The 19893-nt window shown below is 37.2% G+C and overlaps 1 protein-coding gene across 1 annotated transcript; it reads right to left on the bottom strand.

The window, feature by feature from the left end:
• Window positions 1–1719: 1719 nt before the first annotated feature.
• On the bottom strand, window positions 1720–3298 carry CHRM2 (cholinergic receptor muscarinic 2). The gene has a single exon (XM_065883812.1). It carries the CDS (start codon window positions 3249–3251, stop codon window positions 1851–1853), a length of 1401 nt encoding a protein of 466 aa, XP_065739884.1. The 5' UTR covers window positions 3252–3298; the 3' UTR covers window positions 1720–1850.
• Window positions 3299–19893: the final 16595 nt, after the last annotated feature.

Below are 19893 nucleotides of genomic sequence, written 5' to 3'. Positions count from 1 at the left end.
ACAAAATAACTCTAACTGAAGTGCTAAAGTCTAATACTGACAAATTCATCATGCAACTCACATGGATATTACCGGTCAAGTTATCATAAAGCCCCTAAATCTAAAATGTAAAATTTGTAAAGGGCTTTATAAATTTGATTTCTATTGATTGGGCTGTCTTTTAAAAATCTGATTGGAAGACCATAGCAAATATAGTAAGACAAAAAAGTTGAGGGGTAAAAATAACTAAGTGTGAGTCAATGTAATTGTATATATATTTGGGGTACCAATAAAAAGTCTTACATAGACAAGATTTATATAAAGCCGCCGTTGGGTAATCGTTTCTGATATGACTTTTCTATGGTCTAGAATTTTTTAAAAGGGTGAGAAGTGGCACAGGTGCAGCCACTTATATTCTTTCAGATTTTGCTGAGCTCACTTGGCCTGTTTAGGTATCCGTAACATTTCTGCCATAAAGATTACTACTTCTATTGACAGAATTTTGAAGTTAAAAAATTTTAGGGAGAACTGATGATTTGAGGGGAAAAAAAGGTGGTTTCAGTATATGTTTTTTAATTACTCTATTTTTTTTTCCCTCCATAGGTCATAGGATGGTTATAAACCTCACTTATCTGTAAGTTGAATATCATCCTTTAGCAAGCATTGAGGAGAAGGTCTTATTCTCTTGGGACTGACCCAAAAGTCATTGGTGCCACGTGAATAAGTTAATCCTATTTAAGATTCCAGATGAATAAAGCAGCATCTTCCTGCTGACAAAGGCCAGGAGTTCATGTTTACAAGTTAGCATGTCATACATAGGTTAGGCAGATCAGGTTGAAACAGGATGCCCTTTCAACCTTCTATTTTCTTATCTCAAAATTCACCCGCCCTCAGTAAACTTTCTCCAACAAGAATGACCATTGTTCAATTTGATGAAACCTCAATTTAAAAAATGACTTTGGTTTCTCAAGCAGGTTTATATATTACGTAGGCTATTCTATTAAAATAAGAGGCTAGTTTAGTAGAAAACCAGATTGGTGAAAATATTTCACATGAAGAATCATAAGTGAACTAAATCCTCATAGGGTTTTATACCCCCAAAGAATGCAAAAGACACAGTGGGCAGGGGTGAAATACCCTTTTTCATGGCTGTCTCCGTATTTGGTGAAAGTCCTGCAGATTTTGCCCTTACACAATGTAAAACAGGGAAGTATAAAAACCAATGCCATATGAGAAAAATAACGATGCAATGTAGTTAAGTTTTTTGTTTGTTTGTTTGTTCTCTTTTGATGGTGGGAAAGGGAAAGGCAAAAAAAGATAAGCATTTATTATGTTGCAATTCTCCACATAAAACCAAAACAAGTGAGTAATATATGTTAAACACGCCGGAGGCCATTTCTACATCCTTTTTTGATCTTCTTTGTTCACCTCGCCATTGTGTAATGGCTTTCTTTATGTTTAACTCTCCAGGTTAGTTTGTAACTGTGGCATTTCATCCTCATACGGACACTTGGGAACAAAAAAATGAAAAAAAGGGGTGAGGTTATTATTCTTTTTGTGCAGAGATAAAATTATAGATTCAGAAGCCCTTCTTCAAGAGAGTATGAGGAAGCATAGATCATTTCTTAAATCCACAGTTCCAACATGTCTCCTTAATGGTCTCCTTGCTCCTAAACTGACAGGGTTTAGAAGGTGCAAGTTTCAAACCGGAGCATAGGCACCATTAGAGTGTCACTGCTGGGCTCTTTAACTGCACGTTCCGTGATAAGACTATAAAGTGCAATGGCAGAGATCTGAACACTAGGAGCTCTTTTATTCTGTTTCTTTTCGCCAAGCTCCCCTTGACTACCTTCTTTCTTTACAAAGATGTTTTACCTTGTGGCGCCTATGTTCTTATAATGACACATGAGAAGGTGTTTAAAGGTCTTCTTGAAGGTGGCATTACAAAGTGCATAGCAGGCAGGGTTGATAGTGCTGTTGATGTAACAGAGCCAATAACCAATTGTCCACACTGTGTTGGGGATGCAGGGTGCACAGAAGGTGTTAATGAGCACCATGACATTGTATGGGGCCCAAGTGATGATGAAAGCCAACAGAATGGCCAAGATCGTCCTGGTCACTTTCTTTTCCCGGGAAGGAGGAGGCTTCTTTTTCGCAGGCTGCTTGGTCATCTTTACAATCTTGCGAGCAACAATGTTCTGTTTTTCATTTCCATTCTGACCTGAAGAACCAACTACCTCCACGGTGGTATTAGTTGGGGTACATGAGTCACCTTTTTGGGTCTTGGTGACAATTTTGATGCATGTCTGCTTTGAGTTCTCATCTTTGGAGTGGCCCAGGGAAGTGGAAACTGTGTTTTCATCCTGGGTTATTTCATCATCTCTCATATTAGAGGCGACAGCACTGACTGAGGTGGAATCATTGGAGCTTTCCTTTTCCTCCCCCTGGACACAGTTTTCAGTCACAGCATCCCTGGGAGCTTTGCCGTTCTGGATTTTGTTGTGCTCCAGGCCATCATCACTGCCAGGCATGTTGTTGTTGTTTGGTTTCACTATCCTTCCTTGTACCAGACTTGGAGAAACTGGATCTTGGTTGGCCACAGGCTCCTTTTTGTCCTTCTTTATCCTGCTCTTACTGGCTCGGGATATGTGCCAGTATAACACAGTCATGATGATCACAGGCAAATAGAAAGCTGCAATGGCAGTGCCAAAGGTGACAGCAGCATTGGAAAAAAACTGAATGTAGCATTCCCCATCCTCCACAGTTCTCACCCCTACAATGAACTGCCAGAAGAGAATGGCCGGAGCCCAGAGGATAAAGGAGAGAACCCAGGCAGCTGCAATCATCATACCTGCCATTTTTGTGGTCCGCTTGACGGGATAGGTGAGCGGTTTTGTGACGCAGAAGTATCTGTCAAAGCTGATGATGAGCAGATTCATTACTGAGGCATTGCTGACCACATAGTCCAGGGCTAGCCAAAGGTCACACACCACAGGTCCCAAAGGCCAGTAGCCAATCACAGTGTAAAGGGTGTACAAGTTCATGGAGAAAACACCAATGATGAGGTCAGCACAGGCCAAGCTGAACAAAAAGTAATTGTTGACGGTCTGGAGGTGGCGGTTGACTTTAATGGAGACCATGACCAGGATGTTCCCAATAATGGTCACCAAACTGAGGGACCCAGCCACAAGGACAATAAAAACCACTTCAAATGTCTTATAAGGACTGGTCAGAGCCAGGCCATTGTTAGAGGAGTTTGTTGAGTTATTCATTTTGTGTTCTCTAATCAGTAGCCAAGTAGCCAAATACACATTTAAACCTGCAGGGAAACAGAATAAAATTAACAAATACATAATATAAACATTGCTTTATAATATATCAGATGTCTCTCTTTTGAACTACAATTTTTACTCCAAAATCTTCCTTCTTTCTCCTACAAGTTTATTGTGACTACCTGCCTCAATTCCCCCTATGAAAAGCAAAGACTTTAAATGAAGGATTCAAAAGATCCTTTCAGGCTGGCAATGTATTTGAAGTCTGATGACATTTTGAATATGTTCAGATCTAGAACTGAATATCTATCTATCTATCTATCTGTCATCAGTCAATTTAACTGAGCATAATATTGATGAATTGAACTAAATAAGCCAAAATTACACAAAAAACTTTCCAAAGCATCAGGTTGTTTCTGGTATAGACATAAAAATTAATAAACCAGTAGGAGGACTAAATTATGGGGGAAGCATAAAACATATAACATTGTGTGTGACTTTTTCCACGAGGTTTCTCTAAGTGTTTTTCATAATAATACTGATAATGATAATAATAAAGATAATAATGATACTCCTTTTAGCCAATACATTCCCCCCAGTGAGTATTATTTTTTTCTGATCTCCATTTTACACTTGTAGTTAGTGTCACATAGCATATTCTATGTAGTTAGCAATATTCCACATCCTGCAAAAGAAATTATTTATCAAATGTATATTGATATGATTATATGAATCTTCTGATTTTTTTTTCAAATCACTACCAAGTCTATTCTCTTATTGTTCTTCCGGACAAATCTTTGGTACAGTCAGGCTGGAAATTATATTTGTTCAGCAGAACAGGGAACTGAAGCCCAGAAAGATTAACTAATTTATATAAGGTCACATATCAAGTCAATGATAGAGATAAGACTATGAACCTTAGTTTGTTCAATCATTCACTCATTCACTTTGTCCTCACATATCTATGAAGTAACTCATGATTAAGCATTATCATATACTCTGGGTATTCCCTGCTAATTAAGACAAGGTCCTTGCCTGTGAGAGGCATACGCTCTGGTGGCAGTGATGGGTTGGTAAAGGAGCAATTATTAAACTGGAGTGCACTTCCTGCTGCCCAGCCCTGCTGTGTCTAAGTAAACACATGTTCAACGTTTTCAGATAATATCATCGAAGTCTGGAGACAATTGAGCAATCTTTCATAAGGGACACTGGAAAGAAAGTTGAGTTTTATCAAATGAGCTATGACATATTTCTGGGGACACAACCTCTGAAGGAAGTGGCCCAAGTTGACAAAATCAATGAGTTGTGTGTATCAGAAAGTAAGCATTGTTGAGCAGTTATTTGTTGGCATTTTGAAATTGAGAAATCTCTATTTATCCAGGTCCCCATAATTACAAAGAAATACAGATGGGGCAGTGGTTTTCCCTTGAAATTCATGTAGAAAATTATTTCATAGTACAAATAGCATTTAAACGAAATGGATTATTCTTCTTGGAAAGCAAGTTATCTTCAAGTATATTTTTAAAAAACAATAACTTAGGAGGAATTTGGCCTTAATAAACAAGACCCAAAACTCAGAAGCCATAAGAAAAATATATGTAAGCACTATATAATTATTTGAAATTTTTGCATAAAAAAAGTAAAAATAAAAATTGGGAAACAATATTTGTAAAAGCACATGATAAAAAGTTACCTAATGTCCTTAATATAAAAAAGTTTTGAAATGAAATAAGGAAAGATGAGAATACTAACAATCTAAAACATTGATACACTCGCTAAATGGAAGACAAATTAAATGTTAAATTTTAATCATATGAAAAGATATTCAACATCACAATTAAAAAATGCAAATATGTTGTCATTAGTTGGGATATAGGAGGTGGTTTAGTTATTCCATGACCTACTATCCTGACCCTAACTCATCATTAAGCACCCTAAAAGGCAAAGACACCCAAATTCAAGTCACCCACAGACAACTGTAATATAGAGTGAGAAAAGAAAATGCAGACACAAACAGTGGAAACCATTTCTTCATCCACAGTTGTTAAAATTATTGGACATTATTGGTTGGAGTTATTGGGGTAATTTCCTTGCAGGGAACCGTATCTATATCTCTAAAAATGTAAATACATTTATAAAAATTTAACATTGAAGAAACACTTGTCTCAGGAATACTACATATAGGAACTTATATTTCAGCTATAGTTAGAAAAATGTGCAGAGGTCTACTCAAAGACGTCCATTCAGAAATATTATAGCAAAAAAAAAAAACCACGTAGAAACATTAAAACAATTCATTGACAGAGGCCTCATCATAAATTTCTTAAGGAAAACATAAGGAATTTGAATTTAATCTCTAAGTCATGGAGGAACTTTGAAGAGTTTAATTAGGAAAGTAGTTTGGATGGAATGGAATTTACCACATTTTGTTTCAAAATTCTCCATATTCTGTTTTACCCATCTCTGTGAATCCTATTACCATCAAGTTAAAATTCTTAGCCATCTCCTGGCTTCCTGCCTCTCCCACACTTCCTGCAACCATGACCTGTCAACTCTACCTTTTAATTATCTTCTGAAGTTATACCTTGTTCCCATTTTCACTCCCATTTCCTTATGTTAGGCCCTACTTACTTGTATCATTGACAGAATTAGACCCTTGATAAAATTTATAATCTTGCCCCCTTGCATCTTTCCAGAAGTATCTCAGAACTTCCCTAAATATCCCACATTAAAGGCAATTACATGCAGTTATCCAAACACAACATTGTATGTTACAACTTCATGCCATTTTCCATCCTTGTCTGGTATCTTCAAAGAACCTCCCCCACATCCCCTCATCCTTAACATCCTCACATTTCTCACCTGTCTGCCTCCTATTCAGCCTTCAGGCATCATCAACTCTATGAAACCCTTTTGATAGCTTTTAGCCTAGCTGTTTTTTCTACAGCGTGCCTCATATCATTTTATTCTGTTCTGTTGCTCTTATTCTCCTGTTTGTCTAGAGTTATTTGAATATCAAGTGGAAAGCTGAGTAAATTATACTCCTCAGACTATACCCAACATCCTCATCAGTCTCTGCACGGTCCTCTTATTTTTATTTAATCAATGTTTTCCTTCTTTTCATTGTTATTTCTCACATCCCATTACCCCGTCTCTCCTTTAGAACTTGTTCAAGTTGCTTGTACTATTTCTTTGGCTAGATATGCAACTCTGAAAAATATACATTTTTGCCCTTATGAGCTTAATTTACTAAATGATACTGTGTCTTAGATGTTGTTCTGTTTCTTTTTCATTCCATATTATGTTTTTATATTGCTCCAGCTATTTCCAATGTATTGCTTCTACTGATAATTCCATAGTGAGTAAATCATAGCATCTTTTCTGATACATTTCTCTAGTGATGGGCATGCAGTTTGCCTCAAACTGCTTGAAATGGTGCTGAAATTAAAATTTTCCTATTGTGTCATGGACTTGAGTTACAAATTTCCCTGTCATATAATCCTAAGATAGGGACCAAGGCACTGGACGAAGGCATGGGTATAAGCCTTCTTCTGACTACAGTCATATTATTCTCTTGGATAGCTGCAGAGGCTCCTACTCTGACCAGGTAAGTCCTGTTTCTTAATAACCTTTAAACAATTGTTATTATGCAACTTCGTAATACTTGCCAATCCCAGAGAGACAACATGCAGCTTTTTGTCTTAATTTCTATATCTCTGATTACTAGAGAGGCTGAGCACTTTGTTTCCTACAGTTAGTAGTCTTTCAGGTTTCAGTTTTCGTAGATCCCCTGTTTAGACCTTTGACCCAAAGGACACTGATTGATACACTGTCTATGTATTTTTCTTTGTCAGTAACAAAACTGTGAATTTTGACATCTGAGTCTTTGTAGCTCTACCATCCAGCTCACTGCCTCGAACATAACTGGTGCTCAAAAATGTTTGTTGAATCAATACAGGATCAAAAATTAATAATATTAATTCAACCCCTATTTACCTAATCAGTGGAATTGTTTCAATACCACTGCTTTTGGTCATTACTTATACAATTGTTTATTCATGTAATTTATTTGAACAAAATAATTTCACTAATCCAATCATTATTCTAATGACTCCTTATTAGCTAATATAACAGTAAGTTCAGAATTCTGACTTGCTTATAAGCTTGCTTTTGTCTATTCATTAGATAAGTTCATGGATATTTTTAGAATTGAGTTATATGTATGTTTCAAAATGTTCATTTTAATACTTTGATTGAAAAGTACCAAATATTAATTTTCCCAGTATCCTTTTTGACACTTTAATTTATTCTTCACACTCATTTTAATAAAACATAGAGCAATATTTATTTTATTTAAAAAATATTTTTGGTGACTTCCTCTGGAGAATTTTATATATATATATAAAACATTTAAGTTAAAAATTAAACTAGCTTGATCTCTTATTTTATGGAAATAAGAAACTGTAAGAATGAGTAAGGGATTTGGTTCTTGCCATAACTTCTGCTGAAAACAATAACTATTATTATTCTAAAACTTTACAATAACATAAAGCTTCATGATTCTCATGCTTATGAGCATGCTTTAATTTTCAATTAAAAAATAATTGAGGGGCTTCCCTGGTGGCGCAGTGGTTCAGAGTCCGCCTGCCGATGCCGGGGACACGGGTTTGTGCCCCGGTCCGGGAGGATCCCACATGCCGCGGAGCGGCTGGGCCTGTGAGCCATGGCCGCTGAGCCTAAGTGTCCGGAGCCTGTGCTCCGCAACGGGAGAGGCCACAACAGTGAGAGGCCCGTGTACCGCAAAAAAAAAAAAAATAATAATAATAATAATTGAAAGAAAAAATAATCTTAGGACTCTAAACATGTTATTTCACTTCATGTTAACAACTCTATAAAATATACAGAAGAGGTCCTATCATCCCCTTTATCTTAAGAAGGAAGCTCAGCCTATACAGAGAGATTAAGTGAATTGTCTTGGTTTCAAGGCCAGTGAGCAAATGTCTGCAACTCAAATCAATGTCTTTACCCTTTGGTTAGATACTCTCTCTGTTTCTCTCCTCACTTGAGAATTATCCTTTACCCAACAGAGTTTGCTAGCTAAGACAGATTCCATTTCGGGGTCCTGGAATACTTATTCAAGTAAAACAGTAAATTTATACAGTGTTAACATACTTAGTTGCTATCGTACCCTCTAAAATTTTAGAGTTATAATATTTACTTGTTTATACTAGTGCTATATGTAAAAATGGAAAACATTCACTTAGAAGCAAGCACAAGTATTTGAAGAATGGCATCCCTTTCTCCTCACGTGATACACAAGCCTACGTAAGGACTGTTCCTCTTCTATTAAAGAAAACAGCTTTCTTTCATAAAGCTCTAGGCACCTCTGCTGTTTACAGTTCTGTAAAAGTTTTCACCTCTGATGTGGCAACATAGGATTTTATTAAAGCAATAATTGTTATATCATTGATGAAATAACATAATCACAACAAAGTAAACAATGAAGATGGCCTTTAAAGGACCCAATATCTTAATATGGCAAACGTATAATAATCCATTTATTATTTTACTGTTAGTTTATGACTAAGTCCTGAAAATACTACAGAAACTTAAGAGAAAAAAAATTGTGTCCTTAGCTTCTTCACTACTTGAGTCCCTATATGTAGCAGTGAGGAATGTAGCGGTTTAATATTATCCTGGCAAAGCTGTGGGTGCTAATCTCTGCTCTTAATTATTAGCTATGTTTTCTTCTTCTCAAATAAGAATAATAGCAACCCTATTTTTCATCTAGAGTTGTAGTAAGATCAAGTGAGATAGTGTCTCTGAACCCTGATCTATAAATGTTAAGCATTAAATAAATACTATTAATATTTACTATTGTTAAATGAGTATAAATTAATCACCTTTCTTAATAGTACAGAAAATTGTGTGTGTGTGTATGAAACAGATTAAGAGTGAGGAAATGTGGGGTGTAGTGGTACTGGTAATACGAAGCTATCATTATCAATGATATTAAGTTATTAATAATATTAAATAATCAATGATAATAATAATATTGATAATAACACAATAAATGTTGAGCATGATTACTCTTCACAGCAACTCCTGAGGTGATTATTATTATTATACACCTTTTTATAAATATTGAACTAAAGATCAAATAATGAAGGATCAAATTGAGATTCAAACCCAAATTACTTGGCTCCAGACTCAGTATTTATATTCTTTGTTTGTCTGAGGAACAGTTTTACCTAGCAGCCAGTGTGAGCCCCCCAAATTTATCGTAATTTATTTATGACTAATCCAAGTTCAAGTTGGGTCTTTGGATTAGACAACAGAGGATATCATGTCCAGGCCAATACTGTGACTTTGGACAGGAGATGTTCACAATGAGACAAAGAGTTAGTAAGTGAGGTTCTGCACATGAAAATATGTGACATTTAAGATTAAAACATTTTTCTAAAAGCAATCATCATAAAAACATAAACAGGTAAATTGATATATAACTTCTCACAAAATTTTCATGTCAACTACACAGAAGTTCTAACATTGACAGTAACTGATCTTTTGGAACTGTTACAGAGAAAATGCTAACTTAAATGATTTTTTAAAAATTTCATGGGGGACTTCCCTGGCGGTCCAGTGGTTAAGACTTGGTACTCGCAATGCAGGTGGCACAGGTTCAATCCCTGGTAGGGGAACTAAGATCCCGCATGCCGTTCGGCGCGGCCCAAAAAAAAAAAAAAAAAAAAATTCTAATGTACATTTGAATACACAGCGAAAATCTGATAAAATAAATGGGGTTTTCTCCACACTCTGCCCAAGTCAGGAAAGATGCCTGATATATAATGATCATTTTCACAGGTACATCCACAACATAATAAGCTAATAATAAATTTATTAATACACATGTAACCTAAATGCTAGAATTTTCTGCATATTATTTTATTTAATTCTCACAATACTCTGAAAACAATAATCATCTTTTCCAGCTTTACAGATGACTGTGATCAGAGAGCTGGCAAATACTAGGGCTATGGTCCAAATTTAGGTATCCGACTCCTATGGTCACATTCTTTCTACTATGTCATACCAGGAAACAAAAGCTGATTTATTAAAAAAGCTTTCTAGGGTTTCCCTGGTGGCACAGTGGTTAAGAATCCGCCTGCCAATGCAGGGGACACGGGTTCAAGCCCTGGTCCGGAAAGATCCCACATGCCATGGAGCAACAAAGCCTGTGTGCTACAACTACTGAGCCTGTGCTCTAGAGCCCGCGAGCCACAACTACTGAAGCCCGCGTTCCTAGAGCCCGTGCTCCACAACGAGAAGCCACCGCAACGGGAAGCCCGTGCACCGCAATGAAGAGTAGGCCCTGCTCGCCACAAGTAGAGAAAGCCCGTGCACAGCAACGAAGACCCAATGCAGTCAAAAATAAATAAACAAAAAAATAAATAAATGAAATTAAAAAAAAAAGCTTTCTAGAAGAATTTTAAAAAATCAGGGAAAAAGGAGCCCATGATTGACAACAAGTGGACTCCAGGGAAAGAAGATATGTGGGTGCATAAAAAAATTTCAGAACAAGAAATCAAGAGGAATTCACATAAACCTGAATTTACGAATGTTTATATTTAAAGTTTGTTTTAAAAATGTAATCTTAATCTATATGCTTTCTATAGATTTCTAACTTCTGCTGCTATTTAAATACATTACTAAAAATGGCACAGTTTTCTGGGTTTTGTTTGTCCCTCTCTTTCAGAAACTGGTCTCTAAGAAGCAGCCTAATCATTGAGCAAACACTAGGGATAAAGTCATCAGCCTCGCCAGTGTTGCCTGAAATTCCCTCAACTGATAGAGTAATAAGGCCCATTTTAGCTTTTTAAATTGCATATATAAGGGCTAAACACCACAGTCTGTCCTGAGATAATTAAAAGTTGACTTCAACAATATTATGCTTAGATATCTAGCTTTCAGTATAAAATAACAACTATTATAAAAAATAGGAAAAAATATAAGGATGATAGAATAAAATATCAGACTGTCATTAGAAACAAGACTATACTAGGAACAAGGAGCTAGTAGATAGTCTAGGAGACTTACCCATATTTCTTCTCTGCCTTAAGAATGAAATGGTAATTTTACACCATGTTATCATCAATTAGAAAGCAAACGAAGCTTATTTATTTTTAATTTTGTAGTATATATTTCTAAATTAATATACTATATTGTATAGTATCTGATACATTAAAATCTAAATGTGTAACTTCCCTGACATGGAAGAGTGACCATTGAGGTATATAGTCTATACTCTATTTTAGATCTTCTACACATTCAATCAGTCCCACTAATTTTTAAAATCTTTGATATGGGAATTTAATAGGCTTGAGATTATTCCTACAGCAATGATCAATCACTTCTGCCATCAATGGTGTTGGAGAGAAAAATAAAGAAAAGAAAAGAGATTTGGGGAGAGACTTTTTAAGGAAGTCTTGGGAAGCAAAGTCCCTTTTCTCTAAAGAGAGGTTTCAATGTACAGAGTTTTGATACTGATGTAGTAAATGATATAATTTGCTTATATTGTGATGACCCTTACAAATCTTGAATGTCTTTCAATTTTACTTAAAGGAAAAGAAGAGTTCTGTCCCGGGACCCAGGAGACAGTGCAGCTCTGATAGCTGATTATATTGACATTCCACACTCTGGTACTTTTCCAGCATCAGACAGAAATGGAGTAAATTTCCACTTTTTTTTTTTCTTTAATCAGGTTTTCTTTCAAGTGACACATTAGGAGTCAATACACATATTGAGAGCTTTTTCGATCTCCTGAAAAATGAGCTCCTGAATTTCATTACACGAGCAGCTATGCTGGGGGTGGTGGCCGCAGAGAGCAGTGGCAGCCCTGCTAGGAAACCAGAGCTTTCTCTGTTTCTTTCTTCATTCTAAAACAACTTATTGAATTTCTATTATGAACAGATCTTCATTTGCCTTCAAGGGCTGTGGAGGATCAAAGTGAAGGAGTAACGAGTGACCAAACAAAAAATAGAACACATTCTCACCCACAAAGAGTTTATAATCTAGGGGACACACAAACTGCTAATGAAATATCCAGCTACCTAAAACAACTCTGGATGAATACAATGGCAAGTGCCAGGGCTAAGAAAGGCTGGTCAGATTGGGGTGAAAAAAATATAGAAGGCTTCCTGGAAACCTTTCCTATTATTTCTATCTCCCTTCTCTTTCTCTTTTTTCCTTCCCTTCACTATATGCTTTGTGTGACATTTTTCTTTACTCTGTTCTCAAGATTATGCATTATATATTTTTCAGGAAAGTGCAATGTACTTTGGTGGATATCCACCCCAGTGCATTGGGCCTGACCACCTGCAGGTTCAGAAACACAAAACAAAACTTAGCCGTTGACTCACCTACACTGACCTTTTAATTATGTCTGAAAAGATGTGTTGAAAGTATTCTGAAAGCAATGTGTAGAGTTTTTCTCATTTAGAAAACTGCAGCCCAGTATTGCAGAATTTACCGGGTATGCATTACGTAAAATATTTGAAAAAAGAAAGCCTCACTTATAACATCGCATTTATTAAGCCTTACGTTTTGTGCACTTTGCTGGATATAAGTTGCACTTTCATGAAAAAAGAAAAAAATTTAAAAGCAAACGGTAAATAAGCGTGAAAGTAGCTGAAACAGCAATTTGATCTGCACATTGGTACAAATACAAGAGAATTCATGAATTTTTTCCAGCGTGAAAACCTTAAAGAATTTCCAAGCCCTTATTACAATGTAAATATGTTTGCAGTTTTGGCTGTCAAAAATAATACTATTCTTCGTGATGCTGGGACAAACTTCCACTCCATGTTCGCCAAGCTATCTCCTGCCTTCTTCAAAACACATCCTAAACAGCACTTACTCTAGAGAAATGTCATGACTAAGAGGGAAAGAGACCTAACAATGATTTAACTAGTACCCTTGTCCTTGTCCCTATGTCTGTGGCTCCTTTTAGTTATTTTTTTAACACAACCTACCTCCTGCCAAAAGGGAAAAGTGGTCTGGACAGTTATAAACAAAGCATGATCTGGAAGAAATCATTCTTTTGACTTTTTAAAATGAAATTCTACCTGAATAAGCACTGCAGCAGCACCCTTTCTTTTCTGTACCAGGAATTTGACTGAACTCCAGTATTGATAATCAACATCATCTAGTAAATGGGGCTGACAAAATAGTGCATTCTAGACCAGACAGCAGCAAAAGTGGAGAAAGCCCTCTGTCTAAAGGTTGTTATGTCCTCACAAGGAAGAGGAGTGAAAGGAAAATGGGAGCAACCCTCGAAGAGCTACTGAAAGTTGAATATGATTAGGCAGCTGTATTTGAATTGATGCCTGTGTCTTTCTTAACATCTTGAGAAGTTGGAAATTCGTATAGTCGGCTTTCTGTATCCTGTGTTGTTTTTTCCTAAAATAGGCAGGCTGCTGGTTTAATAACTCAAAATTAGTTAATTCATTGCTTGAATTAAACATGTGAATCAAATTTGCAGAGGGATTGAGGCTTGTTATGACGCTGATAGAAAATTCTAGATTGAAAACTGCTGTTCTAGAGAAGCTGAGGAATTCCAAACAATGCATCCCTTTACAGATTCTTTTCAATGGTGCACACGCCTTCTGTTGAAAGCTGAGACTGAGCACAAGCACAAGGCAACATGGAACTTTGGATAGTAGCTCAAGGACAGCTTTTTTTTTTTGTGGTACGTGGGCCTCTCACTGCTGTGGCCTCTCCCGTTGTGGAGCACACGCTCCGGACGTGCAGGCTCAGCGGCCATGGCGCACGGGCCCAGCTGCTCCGCGGCATGTGGCATCCTCCCGGACCGGGCCACGAACCCGTGTCCCCTGCATCGGCAGGCGGACTCTCAACCATTGCGCCACCAGGGAAGCCCTCAAGGACAGCTTTGAAGAGAGGAATGAAAATTAGTTTAGGCTCAGAGAGAAGTTTAAAAGTAAGTTAATAGTTTCCTTTGAAGAATAGAATGGAATTTTTAAGAATAAATGGGATCATAGTTTTGGAAGTTTTAGCCACAGCAATCAGAGAAGAAAAGGAAATAAAAGGAATCCAAATCAGAAAAGAAGAAGTAAAGCTGTCACCGTTTGCAGATGACATGATACTATACATAGAGAATCTTAAAGATGCTACCAGAAAACTACTAGAGCTAATCAATGAATTTGGTAAAGTAGCAGGATACAAAATTAATGCACAGAAATCTCTGGCATTCCTATACACTAATGATGAAAAATCTGAAAGTGAAATCAAGAAAACACTCCCATTTACCATTGCAACAAAAAGAATAAAATATCTAGGAATAAACCTACCTAAGGAGACAAAAGACCTGTATGCAGAAAATTATAAGACACTGATGAAAGAAATTAAAGATGATACAAATAGATGGAGAGATATACCATGTTCTTGGATGGGAAGAATCAACATCGTGAAAATGACTCTACTACCCAAAGCAATTTACAGATTCAATGCAATCCCTATGAAACTACCACTGGCATTTTTCACAGAACTAGAACAAAAAATTTCGCAATTTGTATGGAAACACAAAAGACCCTGAATAGCCAAAGCAATCTTGAGAACGAAAAACAGAGCTGGAGGAATCAGGCTCCCTGACTTCAGACTATACTACAAAGCTACAGTAATCAAGACAGTATGGTACTGGCACAAAAACAGAAAGATAGATCAATGGAACAGGATAGAAAGCCCAGAGATAAACCCACACACATATGGTCACCTTATCTTTGATAAAGGTGGCAGGAATGTACAGTGGAGAAAGGACAGCCTCTTCAATAAGTGGTGCTGGGAAAACTGGACAGGTGCATGTAAAAGTATGAGATTAGATCACTCCCTAACACCATACACAAAAATAAGCTCAAAATGGATTAAAGACCTAAATGTAAGGCCAGAAACTATCAAACTCTTAGAGGAAAACATAGGCAGAACACTCTATGACATAAATCACAGCAAGATCCTTTCTGACCCACCTCCTAGAGTAATGGAAATAAAAACAAAAATAAACAAATGGGACCTAATGAAACTTCAAAGCTTTTGCACAGCAAAGGAAACCATAAACAAGACCAAAAGACAACCCTCAGAATGGGACAAAATATTTGCAAATGAAGCAACTGACAAAGGATTAATCTCCAAAATTTACAAGCAGCTCATGCAGCTCAATAACAAAAAAACAAACAACCCAATCCAAAAATGGGCAGAAGACCTAAATAGACATTTCTCCAAAGAAGATATACAGATGGCCAACAAACACATGAAAGAATGCTCAACATCATTAATCATTAGAGAAATGCAAATCAAAACTACAATGAGATATCATCTCACACCAGTCAGAGTGGCCATCATCAAAAAATCTAGAAACAATAAATGCTGGAGAGGGTGTGGAGAAAAGGGAACACTCTTGCACTGCTGGTGGGAATGTGAATTGGTTCAGCCACTATGGAGAACAGTATGGAGGTTCCTTAAAAAACTACAAATAGAATTACCATATGACCCAGCAATCCCACTACTGGGCATATACCCTGAGAAAACCAAAATTCAAAAAGAGTCATGTACCAAAATGTTCATTGCAGCTCTATGTACAATAGCCCGGAGATGGAAACAACCTAAGTGCCCATCATCGGATGAATGGATAAAGAAGATGTGGCACATATATACAATGGAATATTACTCAGCCTTAAAAAGAAACGAAATCGAGTTATTTGTAATGAGATGGATAGACCTAGAGTCTGTCATACAGAGTGAAGTAAGTCAGAAGGAAAAAGACAAATACCGTATGCTAACGCATATATATGGAAATTAAGAGAAAAAAGGATGTCATGAAGAACCTAGGGGTGGGACAGGAATAGAGACGCAGACCTACTGGAGAACGGACTTGAGGATATGGGGAGGGGGAAGGGTGAGCTTTGACAGGGCGAGAGAGAGTCATGGACATACACACACTAACAAACGTAGTAAGGTAGATAGCTAGTGGGAAGCAGCCGCATGGCACAGGGATATTAGCTCGGTGCTTTGTGACAGCCTGGAGGGGTGGGATAGGGAGAGTGGGAGGGAGGGAGACACAAGAGGGAGGACATATGGGAACATATGTATATATATAACTGATTCACTTTGTTATAGAGCAGAAACTAACACAGCATTTTAAAGCAATTGTACCCCAATAAAGATGTTTAAAAAAAAAAAAGAATAAATGTGATCAGAAGTTGTGTAAAGATTAGGAGATACAGGAAGAAGTGAAATTTCTTCTGACCATAAAGAAAATACAAATTTAGATAAGACATTTGTAACAGGTTAGTAGAGAAAGGGACACTTAGTTCTACTTAGGAATCTAGTATTTATTTTAAGCATGTCTCTGCTTAAGTTTGCCTTGCGTATGGAAAGAAAAAAAAGTTAATCAGTGTATGTGTTGCTCTTTTCATAAAAATCCACATATGAAAGGTAAAGGTAAGTGGATTGTGTTTTATAGGCATAATTTTCTTGCTTATAACCTCCGAAAAAAAATGCAGCCATGTGTGTAAGTTTAACAGACATCATCATTCCTCTGGTAGTAAAGCCTAGAATAGGCATAGAGTCCAAAGGGACAGAAGACTCCATAAGGTTGAATCTTGGGTCTTCTAACTTTTCAATGACAGAAATGACACAGGCTTCTTATACTTATGATTCATACCAGATTCAATGAAACTATAAAAATAAAGTAGTAACGAAGTGTAAAGAGTAATGGGCAGCAACTATTTTTATTGTTTCCAATTGAAATACAAAATGATTGTTTCCTCAGAGTCTGATTGCAGCCTATTTCTAGAACGGAGCAAAATGACCATAGTGTTATCCCACTGAAGTGTGAAAAATGAGAGCACGGAGAAGATTAAAGTCTTTACTAAATGATCTAATGGCAATTGAGATGAGGCAACATAAAAAGCTACATCAACTCAGCAAAGATTTTTGTATCCAAAGCTCTAATTTAGTGTTAAAATAAAGCAAGTTGGTCAGAGAGAATGAAGAACTTCATGTGGTAAATCAGGACAGTCAACTCTCCTACCTGCTTGAACTAAAGCCACTTCCTTGGTGATAACCACAGGCGAAATCATGATGTAATTTACGATATGTGATACATGTGTCACATAAGTCATCACACGGTGCCCCAACCCTCCCTTCCCCCAATCCCATCCCCTTTCTTCTCCCAATACCACAAGTTCAAGCCCAACTAAATATTTAAATACCTCAACTCCTCACTTTCAGACTCTCCAAACACTTTGAAAAATCAGATTTCTCATTCAGACTGAGCTAAAATTATAGTCCTTAACCTTTATGTTTCCCCAGGAGGCAGGTTCCATGTTGACCAAGCCCAGTATGAGGCTATGACAAAAATGACACTTCCTTTCTCAAGCTATACCATCTTGGCTAATCATTATCCCCAACACAATTTATATGCCTTCAGCCCCACCATGTCATCTAGTAAAAAAGCAGCTAAACTTTGAGCAGTCCACATTATAAAGGTATTGAAATACAACATCTGGACCTAAATAACGCATGAGAAGGGAAGATCGTCAAATAGACTGTAAATGGACTGAGACTCATGCACACGTCTGCTAGACAGGGTGCTCAGTCCGTCAAGCACAATTATGCCATCAGCTAAGCAGTTTTAGTTCGTGCTATCTGCTGGGATAGGATTATATCTAGCTGGACCTCTAACAGAGCATGTTAGAAGAGGATCCTGTAAGTAATTAATCTCTGAAACAATGTAAAATGAAAGGAAATAGGAAGCTAAGAGAAGTTGCCCTGGATTCCTTCACCTAACCACTGTGTGTGCCAGTGTGAGCCAGCTGTCAGTGTGTTAGCTGAAGAAGAAGGGATTCTGACCCCTTGAAGAAGAAAAGAAAGAAAGAATGCCTCTGCTCTTAAAATGATAGTAGTCTAAGGAGAACTTCTTACAAAGTATCACTTCCTCTTGAGAGAGAGCAGCAAAGACGGACCTAGATATCCTTCTAGGTGATGTGCCAGCAGAAGGGCTGGCCTCCTTGCTCCAAAAGGGTGGTCTAACTTTTCTTTCTGTCACCTTTATACACAGATAAGCATAACGGGTTTCTGGATGCAGCAGATAAAGCCTTGGAATTAAACCTGAGACTGAAACCCACCTCTGCTAGTTTCTAGCTGTATGGACTTAAAAGCTTAGAGCAACATGGTCACATGATTTGTGAATATGCATAAAATGAATCTGTGACTTACATTTACCAGATTCTCTAAATGCTGTTTAGAAAAAGTATTTTTAGAATTTCATTTTAGCAGTTCTTCTAATTTAAAGTGAATACTTTATAACAACAACAAAACAAAAATATTTATTCTGCCAAACACTAGCTCTCTTGGGTGAGTTCTTCCAGGCCTTTTCTTGTTTACCCATGCTATTTCTTGGGACTTCTTCAAAATCTTTATCCAAATACTTATCTGCTACATGTTTATTCACTCTGCCCCTCATCCATCCTATCTTCAGCGAGTGTGGCATGTAAGAGACAGCACAGGTTGTCTGAGGGACCACCACAAGGGGCTGATTTCCCAATCTCTAATGCCATGTTACTCCTCTGCCATGATTGGCTAGAAGTAAGAAACATTATTTATGTTATGGTTACTACAAAACATTTATCTAGAAATACTATTCCACAAACAGCAGACATAGCCTCATCATCTTAAAATCCAGAGGTCATGACGAGGTTGGCGCTGACCTCCAACAGCAAGATGAGGGATCAGGACCTACAGTACCGATAGTCTTTTGGGGATCAGAAGGCCCACCCCAACCTGCTGAGCAGGGCCCCTCCAGTGTGCTATGGCACACTTCACATCCTTAGCCTGTGTATGAGGTCTATGCGTCTCTCAGTCAGTCTCCACTCTGGTTCATGCTTGGCTATCAGGGAACATTTCGTCCAAGTGTTCCAAGGAAAGACTCATTTGTAGGCAGGCTCTTGGTCTCTGTTCTTCATAATAAAACATCCTCAGTTTTGTGTCTGCATTTAGGAATGTAACTTGTGAGCAGCCTACCTCCGGCTCTTCTCTTGTTTGGTTGCTTTCAAAGCCCACTGTAAGGCTGGAAGGTGACAGCTTGACCCACTTTGCTACGTGCTTTTTCTTTTTGGTATTGTTATTAAAACAACAAATTACTATGTACGCAAAGCAGAAAGTCACAGTGGTATAGCCCTGTCTAAGACAGGGAAGAGAAAGTATCCAAACTACAGAAATACCCAAAACAGGCATGTTGCGGGGTTGGGACCGTGAAATTGGGTGGGGTGAATTTTCATTATTTTTGGCACAATTGCTGGTACATCCTCAGATTTCCAAACTGTGTTTTAAAATAAAGATTGGGAGCCACTTGAATAAAGTTTAATTTCTATTAACATATAATTCCAAGTTTTATAGCCAAGTTTTTAACAGCAGACCTATAGCTAGTTCCTTTATTCTTACCATGAACTACACATTCTTACTCAACCAAAAACAAATCTTTAAATGGCCACTTTAAAAGACTCAATGGATTTACAGAATGCAAACAATATTTTCATATGTTGAGGTTAAATGAATTTAAAAAATAAGAATT

Source organism: Phocoena phocoena, chromosome 9 (genome assembly GCF_963924675.1).
Source record: "Phocoena phocoena chromosome 9, mPhoPho1.1, whole genome shotgun sequence".
Taxonomy (NCBI): Eukaryota; Metazoa; Chordata; class Mammalia; order Artiodactyla; family Phocoenidae; genus Phocoena; species Phocoena phocoena.
This window is presented reverse-complemented; position numbering and strand designations above follow the sequence as displayed.